The sequence below is a fragment of the Anser cygnoides genome, chromosome Z (assembly GCF_040182565.1).
Source record: "Anser cygnoides isolate HZ-2024a breed goose chromosome Z, Taihu_goose_T2T_genome, whole genome shotgun sequence".
In the NCBI taxonomy this organism is placed as follows: domain Eukaryota; kingdom Metazoa; phylum Chordata; class Aves; order Anseriformes; family Anatidae; genus Anser; species Anser cygnoides.
Window position 1 is genome coordinate 30,958,675 of NC_089912.1, and position 13,663 is coordinate 30,972,337.

A 13,663-nucleotide genomic window follows, 5' to 3' on the forward strand; every position below is an offset into this window, starting at 1 on the left:
GGCTACCACCTGCAGGACAACCACAAAGACCAACAGCCACGCATCCAGCTGAGCTGAGAACCTGCACCAGTGTCATCTGTGCAAGGACAGCTTGCAGCAGTGAGCATCCCGATCACACTTCCCAACAAGAGAAGTGGAAAAGGCCTACAACCAGCTATCTTCTGCCACCTCTCTTGCAATCCTGCACGTCTGCAGCCACAAAACCAAACCACTTTTGCTCCATGAGGAAACTTTCTGCACCTCTAATTCTGAGCAAAGACAAGAGTACCTTTGGAAGATACTTATTTACTCACCACTTCCAGTCCTAAGGATGCTTGAATGCAGAGGAGCTCACTAGCAACCAAGTAAGTTGCATTACTGATCCTTAAAAATATACAGTCTGGAGGATGGCAGCAGGGGCTAAGAAGTAAGAACAGCTAATTTGTTTTGTGCTGTAATTAAATATTATCCCGTGGCATTTGAAATCATCACTTGAGCATCTCGGACATAACACAGCTGTCCCAGGAAGCAGTGAGCATGCAGGTAAAGTGGCATTCTCTGAGTTAGATCCAGCAGGACCAACAATAGTCTGTGGTGCCAGGAAACTACAGGCAACTATGGCATGCTTGTACATCGCTTCTCATTAGTTCCCATCTCATTACACCACCAGTATCCTCTCTGTGAAAGACGTTTCTCACGCCAGATGCACATAGCCCATGATGGGCATGGCCACGACACTGTCGCATGGGTTGGACCTCACGCCTCAGCAGGTGCCACATCACTTAACCTCTCACGCAGCTGTCAGTTTATGTGATAATTCATCTGCACACCCACAAAGGAGCACCATGGCAGGGCGTGGGGCAAGCAGCTACCCTGCTGGATTGCTCTCAGACCCATCACTTGTGTCTGCAGTAATGAGAGCACAGTGCTGTTGGCTGTGGGAGCAGGGGAGTCCTGGCCAGCCGTGTGCGTATGTGATGCTGCAGCAGCTGGGGTGAGGTTGGGGTTGAGTAGTTTTTCAGGTTTCTGCTCCAAAGAAGCCTGCCGTGAGACTTGAGCCTGACAGCTGCAAAACTGTGCCACTGTTTGAAACACAACCAATGGTTTAGAGTTAACCAGACTGTTACCAAAAAAGCAGCCCCAATTTGAAAATTGCCAGTGTTGAAACTTCTTCCTTCCAAAAAAATTCTTCCTATAGATGACTGCATATGAAGCTTAGCAGCTCCAGCATGTGTGGACACACACAAGAAAGTGGTCTGTGCGTGTTTTGTTTCTGGTGGCATTTATGAGATTTGGCTTCCAGACAGAAGGGCTTCTGTGTCTCAGAACTTTGCTATTCTCTAGATGCCTAAAGACCAGTGCCATCAACCTGTTCTTTGATTAACAAAATAAACGAAAAATCCATGATTTCATCCACTTTGTGCTTTGTCAAGCATGTACATCTCTCTTGGTGATTTCAGAGCACAACCTCTTTCACTCGGAAACCAGTTCTGGGAAATAAACATAGCTTTGTGTGCTGGGCTGCACTAATCAGTTTTGGAAGCAGATTAAAAGGGATGAGGACAAACAGTGACTGACCCCAACAGCAGGACTGCAGAGAGAATTTAAACAGCACCTCAAGAAAGGTTTTGCTCTAGTATTGGCAGACAGAGAAGCTGATAGTATTCAACAGGCTTCACTAAGCCCCAAATCTAGCTGTGCTACCTTGAAGCAACACTGAAAACAAGCACACTTCTGTGAGTAGAGTGCTGCTAGGCATTCTTATTTTATGTTTTATTTTACTGCTACTTTGAATGGGTATCTCCCACCACTCTAAAACAAGCTGAAAGTGGATCACCAGCTGGCAAGGAACACAGTTTTGGAATAGAAACCCTTTGCACAGCAAGACAAAAAACAGAAGGATGTGCCTCAAGAAAAGCCAAAAGCTCTTCTAGCTCAGTAAGACAGATGCATATTTTCATGCCCACTAAGCAAGAGGATGGGCATCAGGATGATAGAGGGCAAAAACAAGAGGCTTCTTGAATTAGAATTATTATGATGAAAAAGAAATATTAGCATTCAGCCCAGCCCTGGTGTAGCACATTTCTCTTAGCCAGTCCAGGGGTAGCATCCCAAATTCAGCATTTGCTTGCATGCTGAAGCACTGGCATTTCCAGGGCTATTGCTACTCACAATGAAGGAGGCTCTGCACTTCCAGAATGGTTTCCTGCACAGCTCAGAGCCCATCAGACAAGTCTGCACCAGCTGGAGACAGGCAGAGGGCTGTCCTCCAACACAAAGACCCTCTCAGGCTGCTGCTTCTGTATCAGTGCCCCATGGCTTCAGTGGGACCTGAGGAAAACCTGAGCAGCACACAAATAGCAGCATCCCTCCTTGGTTTTGGCTACAGGACTGTGCAAGCAGAAGGAACAAGCCTAATGTAACACCTGTCTGGGCAAAACCACACACATCCTGAGTGAAGACCACGGGAGGGGAGCTGCTCAGAGACACGCTGCTGACACACGGGCTCCACTCTTCTGATGACACCTGGCAGAAGCAGCCCAAAGGCACCAGCAGGGCTACCTCATCCTCTGCCTTCCTGGCAGGAAGGAGAATGTAGCAGCATGTTTCACTCCTTACTGCTACTGCCAGGGGAGATGGAAATAAGAAGAAGGACCATTGTTGTAAGTAAAATTCTCCCCCAACTGATGCCTTGCAGAAGTGGATTGGTAAGAGTCTTACTTGCAGAAAACAAACGAACAAAATCAAATCCAAAGACCAAACAATACACAAATGTGTCACAACAAGAACTGTCACTATCATGCATCAGAATACCTGTAGCCACTGGTTACCATGCCCGTTGCTCTGCAGATGGCAGATAGCAGCTCGCTATCTCGATAGCGGCTCGGCAGGTAGCAACTCTTTGCTTCCAGGGTTTTTGTCTTTTTGGTTGGCTGAACAGTCCAACAGTGCCTTGTTAGCACAAAAAACCCCTAGATGAACCAGATAAAGGAAAATAAAGCAAAACAAAAACAAACAAGGAAAAAACAAGGACATTTGCAGTCACGTGTGCTAAGAACACAGCAACGTGCAAAGGAAACTGAAGAGGCATTCAGCACAAAATCCAAAGCACTCAACAAGCTCCTCATGTACTGCAGCATGTATTTCCCTGTTGTTTCTTCTTTTTTTTTTTTTTTCTTCCACCATGCCCTTTTCTTCCACTTAGCTTTTTAATTTACGCACATACCATGCATAGACTTCTCAGGTCATCCCAAGTGCCCTCTGCTAGACCTGTGCTTTTGATGTTGTCCAGGCTCAGCCTTTAACGTTTCCCAGCCTATTCACCCTACCTGATGGCCTCCAGGATCTCCTGGACACTTCTGATTTTTCTTTGGCAGGTAACAAACATCCTTCACATCAAGTCTATTACTTAGTCACGGAACATTGGCAGTCCTTTCAGATCCACAGCCACAGTAATTATGTTTTACATTTTCCAGGCACTTAGTGCAGTAGTCTACGCACACTTCCTAGCTCTTTCTGTGAACTGGGGATAACAATTGGCTGGCAAGAAGAGCAGCCTCTGCTCCCGGTTCCAGTCACAGCTGCAGGAACCTGCAGGTCTTGCTCTGGCACGAGGAAGGAGCTCTGCCTAGAGGCCAGGCGGTGGGTGAAGCAAACAGGCAGCTCCTCAGTGAGAAGAGCCCTGCCCTTCTCCCAGTTAATGCTCTAGTATGTGCTCAAGTTCAACGAGTGCATTCAACACTCAACCCAGGAACACACCGCAGCTTTGCTAGTTACCACCTCTTTTTCTGAACAGAGAGCCTCTGTAGCTGTTAACAATTATGCTTGCCTCAGACCATGCCAGCTCCAGGGCAAAGCACAGCACTTCCTGCCCCAAAGGAAGCACAGACAGTGCACCAGCCAGAGATTTCCAGATTAAAAATCCGCCATCCAGAAAAAGGTCAAGTACATGTGCAAAACATACTGCATGACCAAAGTATACCCAGTCTGTTGGCCTCACTAGTGATGCCAGCTTCATTCCTCCAGCCAGATTATTAGCTCCTCTTCCTCCCATCCTGCCTCCTCCCTTCGCCCTTATTTTTACTTCATGGTCATATCACCATGACAGGTCTCCAGCCAAGCCCACCCCACAGCCACCTCTCTCAGCCTGCAGCCTGCTCTCACCCCAGCACCATCCTGGGAATCATAACCACCAAGGGGATGAACCAGATCTACAAAACTAACGTCACTATGCACCTTGTACAGGACCAGGAACTGGGGAGGCATCTGACCAGGGTCTTCTGCCTTCCTGGCAGCAGCTTGGGTCTTGGGTCACCTGTTTAGCATCAAATCATTCAGATGAAAACTAGCAAAGTTTCTGTAAGGTTTTGTGAACCACAGTAAAACTGTGTAAACTTTGTCTGAACATGAGGATACATGGAACCTGGAAGCTCTCAAAGAGAAGGATGGTGAAGCAGCCACTGTCATATCAAAAGTTATGCAGAGCTGAGACTGCTCGTTTTGTATGGAAAGGAAAAACGATGCTGTTTCTCTAGCATGAGAAGCCAGTTATGCCTCTGGAGTCAGGATATACCTGATGCAAACCAGCTGAGGTGCCAATGGTAAAGGGCCCAGAACCAACTACTCAGTATTCTCACTTCAAACCAACGTTATTGTTACCATTCAAACCAACAATTACCATTTTCAAGCAATGCCATGAGAGCTCCAGTGACAGTCTCCAAGCTGAGAAGAAACGGCTCAAGCACCAGATGCTGCAGCTGTAGACTGTAAGGCTGAAACGAAGCAGGAGAACGCATCTTTCTCAGGTGATGTGAAAGCAGGACCAGCAGATACATTCTGCTTGCCCTCCAGGTTCACCATGGTACCATCAGTCTCTTTCCAGGTGTTCTCAGAAACAACCAAATACATTTAAAACAAATCCAAGTGATGCTGTCACAATCCATTTCAGCTGCTTACAAAGACATTGCTCAAGTGGCAAAACAAAAGCATTTGGAGAATACATTGTATTATAAAACACATACTAAAGCAAAAACTTTGTTCTGCAGCCTGCTGAGAACTAGGAGACCTACCCAGAAGCTGCAACACTATTTGCTGTATCAGCAGTCAGCATTTTTTATGACAGCAACCGAGGCCTTGGCCTTGTGCTCTCGTGAATGAAGCAGACCAAACTCAAGCAAGCAATGGTGAATTTTGCATCAAAGGGGAAATCAAACAAAAAAAACTTGAAGACTTACACAAAAATGAAACTTCCCTCAGGTGGGAAGGAAGCATTGCATGTAATGGGCAGAGGCAGAGAACAAGAGGCAAGGCTGTAAGGGCACCATCACTTCGTGGAGATGACCCAGTCAACCTTCCCACCGAAGCCAGCTGCTCAGATTTATTTTGTTCTCATTTTCAGTTACGTTGTGCATTTAAGTACAGCAGCATACAACCATTATACACAGCATACCAGGTACAGATGTTACAGATGTATCTAATTCAAACCCATCAATACAACATCTCTACACAATGACAGTGCAAATCCAAGAATATTGTCATGTGAAAGACTAGATGTGTTTAGACTTATGTAGCCCACATTTTACCCTCAGTAGTAAACTACTCTTGTAAACTTTTCTCCACCAGCTCCAGGCCACTGCTTGAAGTCCTAATGGAAAAGCTAGTCAAGACGAAGTTTGAAAAAACAACAGAGGAAAACAGAACAAAAACAAAAACCAGAGAGATTCAAGTTAAAGACGTACAGGGACTTTCCACATAAAGGTGCAGAGTATTGCATTATACCCCCCGTCCAGACATTTACATATTCAGTACGGATTTTTTTCTTGACTGCCCTAATCTCAAGGAAATTCAGATAAAATCATTGCTCAAAAGCAGATATTCCACTTGTAAATACTGTCTTTTGTAGCAGAGCATTCAGTCAGAGGAATAAGAAAACATCAGTTAGAAATTCCTTGTGTTGGATCACCTTTGCTGCTTATTAGTTGCAGCGTAGGTTTCTGCTTTCAGGGTTAGCTACACAACTATTAGCAAAGTTTCTTATTTTGAAGCTTGGGAATTTCCCAGTCAGACAGGAATTGCTTCTGCTCTTATTTAGTAGATCAGCACCATGGCCAGGTAACAACAAGGGTTTAGTTCTGCCCCATCATGTATTTGCTATGTTTTCCACAATGTACAATGAAATCTTTTTTTTTTTTTTTTTTAATGTCTCATTTCAAACTAAGATAAAGTAGTGGTAAGAGAGATAGAGAGTCAAATAATTTATTTTTTTTCTGTCCAAATCAAAGGCAGAGAACATTCTGAATTACAAGTATATTCTACATGGTACAGTACGAAACATCGACTTCCATAACAATTTTTTCAACAAGTATTTCAAAAGTCACATTCACAACAGATGTTGATGGCAGCACTTTAATTATTCCTTAAGTGAGGTATACGTATTAAATCAATCCCCCTGCATACCTGAGTAATTTCTCCATGACATATATGCCAATTAAAGACAATACAACTTGCGTGGTGTTGTCACTATGAACTTCTGCTCGTGTAAGAAATGGCAGAGGTTTTCTTCTCCTAACTACTACAGCATTTACAGAAGTCAACAAATCTGCAATCACACCGGCATGAAGTAGAAGCCCTCTGTTCTAGCACAACACCTCTGCACTCCCGGAATTTTGCTGAAAATACAAGAAGGGAAGAAGCAGTCTGAACCAGGCCCATCACAGATTCATTCAGTGGTAGATGAGAGCAACCAACAGTACAAAGTACAGGGAACTGTTAGAACAACTAATAATGAGAGAACAGAAGATTTACAAGAAATAGTGCTTGCTCAGGAAGAATTAGTGCTAGTATTTATTACTTTAAAGTGACTACATATAGGCAAAGGGACCCTTCTAAGGTAAGTGTCTCATGCTGGTATTTAAATTAAGCTAATCAATGGCAAATGTCTGATTTCCCCAGGACAATTATATATTGGAACTATAAGTGTAAGTAAGAGCTGTGTGTAAGAGCCTCTAACTTCAAACCAGCCCACAGCTACTGGCAATTCATAACAAGCCAATAGCAGAAAAAGAAGGAAAAAAAGTGTCCTTCTAGTTCTCTGAGTATGTAGAGAACACAAGCTATATACAAGCTATAAATTTATATTACTGCATATAGATAATGCAAGGAAATCAATTACTGTAGCATGTGTTTTCCAGTTTACGGTAGTATCTGAACTAGGTATTTCAATTAATTTCAGCTAAAAATCCCCTTAAACCTCTGGTGTTCAGGATTTACAACCATTCTCAAGGATCTTGAAGAAAAACACAAGATCTCAATTTAACAAGAGAGCAAGCACCAATGCTTGCCAAATACCAAAAGACACTGATTTTTGAAAGGCAAAACAAATTAATTAAAGGTTCCAATAAGCAAAACCCTTTTTTTCTTAGCAGTTCAGATGAAAAAAAAAAAAGGAATGGTTATGTGGTTATGCTCTGCAATTTGATGTGTCAAAGCACACGTTTGTGGGCTAGAGTGGTGCAGTCTGCCCCTGTGCGTCAGCATGACCAGGTAAAAGTGAGACTGAAAGCAATACATAGTTCCAGCAAGTAAATTTCTACCCACAAATAAATAAATATAAAAGGGCAACTATGTTTTTCTTCCATGCAGCCGAAGCCATTCCATTTTCTAGCCAGCAACTACATGCCATTCACTTGTCACATGCATATCTCCACCTGGGCAGTGGGGCAATGCTTCAGGCATTGCTAGTGTTTTATTTGAGTAAGATGAGTTATAGACAGATTTATGACAACCACGTAATGTTGTTTCAGTCACACTGGGTTTGTTCAGTGCTATTATGTTATGCTGACTAGGTCCTTATGTTCTTGAGAAAAAAAAATGGGACAAGAACTTCCAGCCTGACAGGATTTCAGTTAGTTTCTCTGCTTTTATTAACAAGCTTATAATATTAATTGGCAAAACACTGGATACAAGCTTCACTATCATAAAATGAAAACATTAAGCAATAATCCAAAAAGGCTTATTCAGACAAAACTATCCACCAATAGTACAAAAATTACACAGCAACACAAAGCATAAAAAATTGTAAACTTTCAAATGAAGCTAAGCCAAAAATATGGTTTTACACTGTGACAGTTTCAGTATCTTTATTATGCCACATATGAGGATAAAGGCTTAGTGGTTGCACTGGCTTATTGTCCCTTAACTGTGAAATAATCTTGTTGCAGAAGGAAAGAAACTCTCCTTTTGTCTGGATGACTTAACTTGAATTCATGGTTCCAGTAAACCAATGCTTTGAGTTTCAAATAAAAATTGGGGGAAAAAAAAAAAAACACAAACAAAAAGTCAAACAAACACCAGCCCAGCCTTTAAAAATCAGGACTCCATCCTTGAGCTACACCTGACTTCGCATGAATGAGCCTGTGTGTTCCTGTTGAACCATCCAGGTTATTTGCAAAGTTACCAGTAGAAGTGCCCACAGGACGCTTAGTTCCTATCCTACCACTCTCATCTGGGTGCATCATTGTGACTTTGAAAGATTTCCTAAATGAAAGATTTCCTAGAAGCCCTATGGATGGATCAAACACAGATCAAATAGCAAGACTGGAGCTTGAGTTTGTATATAAATATATTGTAACTCAATGGTAAAACATTGTTAGCTTGCTACAAAAAGCAAGTTAAAGCAAGTTCCTAGAAAGTGTTTGTACTGATTGCAAGTTTAGATGAAAGCAGAGATTGAAGTATTGTTCCCATGTTCCTTAATGTTGTTCTCTCTACAGCTTTTAACTTCAGCAACAGATGTCAAAACCTCTCAGTTACAGTTAATTATATCTTATGCAGAGATTCTAGTGTATAGGACAATTTTTTGTCCTGTTATCAATTTTACACAAAGGAACTGAATTGTAGGTTGTATTAGCATCTCCAGTGAAACATCCAAACTGAAGTGATTACCTGAGGAAATAGAGAAACTAGATTCTTCTGTACAGTCCAGCCTTCTGTACAAAACGTATCTTAAATATTGTTGAGAACATAACTTACTAAGATTCATCTGCTGACGTACAGACTGCTTGGCTTTTTCCTATTATGTTTATCTCAATGGTAAGATGCATAATGTAAAATTGGCTCATTGTATGGTTACTTTTACCATCCTGTAGAAAAAAATTTAAATGAATCCCCTAGGACTATTAATGCTGTTATGAAGACAATAGAGCCAGATAAGCTTTCAAAGGCTCATAGCCTATTGGAAAAAATAGCACCATCACAGTTGTAGTCTGATATTTTTTTATGGTCCCATATCCCCGGAAGTGATAGTGTTGTGTACACTATTGCACAACCAATAAAAATAAATATTCCCAGGTTTGATGGTATACAAAAATACCACACATAACAATGGCAAAAAACATTTTCAGATAGGCTGCAAGTCTTGCCGATTGCTTCCACAATTCACATTAAGGTTTCTTGCAAGATCATTTATTTTAGAATATTGCTGACAGATAGTTCTTGTACTTACACAAATTTATATCCCACACTCCACTCTTAAAATAAAGAATGATCAAAAACAACATCCCCAAGTAACAGCCCCAAATAAAACCCCATTTGAACAAATCAAAAATGCCATCTACAGTCCTTTTAAAGTTTAACAGTAAGTAGATGCTACATTTACAATTTAAACATATGCCTAATAAATGCATGTTTCAAACCTATTGCACAAAAACATAAGTAATGCTCTTTATCCATACAAAACAGAAACATACAAATAAAAGCTACTTAAACTCAATGTAAAAGGAAGAAGCTTGTAAAAACATCTTATAATTTCATCTTATATGCCCGTAAATAAAGTTGGACCACTGAAACCAAAAATACTTGGATGGTAAAATAAGACAGAAGGTTTAAAATAGAATAAATAATTTTATAAAGTTAATTTTTAAAACCCCAAATCTTATTTAAATTCAATATTATATATTCTATCTGAATTCTCTGTTTTTAATGAAACTATATTTAATGAGACTCTGGCCCAGGGTGATTTCATCAGTCTCATTGCTGCTGAGGATAATGTAACAAGATACTTCTTTACTGTAATTATTTACCAGCGTAAGCAATTGTGAAAACTACTTCACAGTAATGCCATCTTCAAAGAAATCCAAAATAAACTGAACAGGATCTCGCTAGGACAGAGATATCTATGCTGAGTCCAACTTTCAGTTCAACTTTGAACAGAATCAGGGTTATTCTATCCAATATAATCTTGATATAAATTAACTGTCTCCTAAGCTTCACAGAAGTGAAACAGAGCTCTGACCCAAAGGAGGCCTCCCTCTCAGTTCAATTCAATTGCACTGTAGTCTTTTAGTAAGGCTAGAGTAAATAAATATATGGTCCAGACACAATCACACCCCTCCTGAGGGAAAGAGTTTCTATACCAAAGACACTATGACATATGATTTAGAAAAATAACAGGGGGTTCTTTTTTTTTTTTTCTTTTCTTTTCACTGATGAAGTTTTATCAGACTAAACACATTGCAAAAGCAGTTGCACACAGTTCTGAGGAAAAAAACTCCCAAACATTTATAGATATTAATACTGGCTTGAATTTACCTGTCTATATAGGTATCAACACAGTTTTCAACATATTGATAGCACCATAATAAATTCAAGTGATTCTAAAGAGGGCTAAAAACTTCCAAATATATGTTCTGTACTACAGATTTTTTTTTTTTTTTTTTTTTTTTTTTTTTTACAGAAAACGATAGATTGGAAAGGCTTATGAATTTGCTTGTTTGCTACTGAGTCCTCAGTTGTACAACTACACAGTGGAAAGTGCTGAAATCCTAACATACTTTAACAGCACTGCATCAATGTCTGGATGTACAAAATATTTCTGCAGTACACTCATTCTGAGGTAGACAGATCTCACGCACAAATGTGTGTGTGTGTGCGCATTTGTGCACACATAAACACACACAAAAACTATCTTAATCAGGATGCTGTCTAGGGGATTTAATTCTATGTCTACGTCAGGTACAGCCAGTATCTGTACATTCGGGGTGTACAGAGGGTGGCTACTTATAGCTGTGTTAGTATTCTCAGTGCTTCACTGGCTAGAGCCAGTCCCTTGTTTACACTAGGACAGTAACAACCACATGAACAGCTCCAGAAAGGCCCAGTATGCCAGTTTGCACGTGCATCCAGACCACCTGCATTCACTGTTTTCATAAAAAGCTTATAAAAAGGTAGACTCAGGATCTCATTTGCTCTACCAATTCAACAGATGTTAAATACAGGTGAAAGCTGAAGTACATATGAGTATGAAAACAGTAAGACAAAACCAGAGCCACGTTCCAATTCCATCGCTCTATGTGCATGCACACACCCACACACAAGGCCTGGATGCGGACCAGGCATTCAGATCTAGCTACTTTATGCCCTCATTTGCAGGGACAGCAGCTCTTTTTAGCCTTCATTTGGGTCCCATCTCTATTTCGGTTCTTTCTCTGCTTACATAACTTTTGATTTCCATCCCATTCACATCTGTGACTATATATAAACTGAAAAACCCTATTTTCAAAGATAAACAAAAATTGGAACATCCCTTCTGCAGCAGCAGATCTAAGAAAGGAGAGCTGAGGACTCCATAGAATGAAAATGCAGGAGATATGCTGAGGAATGTGGTGCTTTGAAAACTCAAGAAGAGGAAGATGACTGAAAATACTTAAAGATCTTGCGATACCAGCTTCCTGTTATCGGTAACAAGTAATACCTTCTTGCAGAAGAGGGGAAGGAGCACAGATAGAGAAAGCAGGGCAGTTACAAGCAGGCTTACTTTCTTATCCAAAGGCAGTTTATCGAAAAAAATATATAGGTATAGCAGCTAGCGTTTTCAGCTGACTGGAAAATGCTTCTGAAAGTTAGAAGGTTAGCTATTTCCAGATGCAAACTGTATATTGGGAGTTCTAAGTAACTTACACCCCGGCACGCAAATGCTCTCACATCTGTACTACACATGCTATACAGTATACATCTTGCAGAAATCAGTTTCAACTACTGTTTTTAAAAAGCCGACAATTACAAAAAGCATTACAAACAGTGCAGTGAATTCTGCTAAGTGCTATTGAGGGTGCGTTCCATAACATATATAGGTTTATATGTGTATAGATATGTACACACATACACAGAATATATGTCACCTTGCATCCACTAGGGCTGATGCAAGTAAAATTATAAGTTAAGGCCAGAAGGTGCAAAAATAATCTTGTCTGACCCCCAAAACATCTAGTAATTGTCCTGAAGAAAAAGGTATGGTTACATAAGAAAACAGGTGAAGGAAATATAAAGCTGTTCATAAAATATAAAGCTGCTCTTAATTACTTAAGTAATTTTTAATCACTAAAAATTGTGCAATATCACCCAATGTTGTTCAAGAGCCAGTCAGTGACAACAAATTCTCTCTAAAGTAAAAACTGATCTCTGCAAGCAATAGCTAAATAAGAAATATGTATTTATATATATATTTTAAAGTTCACAAATCTAGCACTTTTGAGTACTTGTCATGATGTAATGCCATGGCAAAATATCAGGGCACATTAAAAATCAACTGCAGTGACTGTTATTAATCTTACCAAATCAACATGCAAAAGGGGCATCAAGACTTTACCAAAACAGAAAGTGGGGGAAAGCAACAATTGGGCAAAACTAACAAACTCATTGGTTTCCCAGATTTTCAGTTTTCAATGCAGCATAATAAATATCACCAGTCACTATATATCATTAGTTATGTTCAATGATCTACAGAACAACTTGATTAAAGCCAATGCAATCAGGCATACTATATAACACAAGAACACTTTGCAAAAATATAGTTTTTAAATATTCAGAATGTGAGAAGTAACTAAATGCAACTTGGTGTCAAAAGCAACATTTTAAAATCACCCCACAACATTCTAACTTATTTCTGTGTAACTGTAAGAGATGAATCAGGCTGAGCTACATGGAACTGTGAAGTGTTTTCAGTATCTGTAAACTTAGTGCTGGTAGTGTCTTGTTGAGTTGCAATTTCTTTCTTTCGTACAAAATAAGTATAAATATTTTCTGTCCAGAAATCTAGGTAACACATCCCTAGGAGAAATATTCAGAAGGACAGTCCGCTATGAAAGCACTACAGTCTTCCAAAATTATTCGGCTGGTTTGTGTCATGTGATTAGTGATGCACTAAGAAGGTGCCAGATGATAGTCTCTGCAAAAAACTCTGTCCACAAGGACAATAAAGTTCTCTTACAGCAAGTCCATTTTGGGTCTGTAATGTAGCAGTAGAGGTGCTTTCTGCAAGACAGAAATATAAGCTAAGTTAAGAAACAAAACCAAAATTAAACTTTGCAGTACATAAAATTATAAAAGTAAATTTCAGTACATAAAAGTACAAAATTAAACTTTTCAGTACACGTTCCATAAAACGAAGCTTAAACAGACTATCAGAATAACTGTTCTGTGTCAAAGCATGCAGTACTTAATAACTGTAACAGGGTAAAAGCACACACTACTTTGTATTTAACAGGTCTTACTCAATTCTTCTGTGAACGTATCCATTGCATTTTTAAGTATAGGTAAACTTACAACATTCACAATATCCTGCACCAAGGAGCTGTGTATCCTGTAAAGAATTGCTTCTATTTGTTTGTTCTGAAGCTCCCACCTGTGA

The 13,663-nt window shown here is 40.1% G+C and overlaps 1 protein-coding gene across 7 annotated transcripts in view; it reads right to left on the reverse strand.

Moving 5' to 3' along the window:
* Window positions 1–7,883: 7,883 nt before the first annotated feature.
* The window catches only part of PCGF3 (polycomb group ring finger 3), a 52,700-nt gene continuing 46,920 nt past the window's right edge, over window positions 7,884–13,663 (reverse strand). For all 7 annotated transcript variants that reach the window (XM_066987861.1, XM_066987865.1, XM_066987866.1 and 4 more), the window contains one exon: window positions 7,884–13,287. In XM_066987861.1, the coding sequence (XP_066843962.1) occupies window positions 13,240–13,287 (48 nt within the window). In that variant the 3' untranslated portion in view covers window positions 7,884–13,239. The remainder of the gene's footprint in view (window positions 13,288–13,663) is intronic.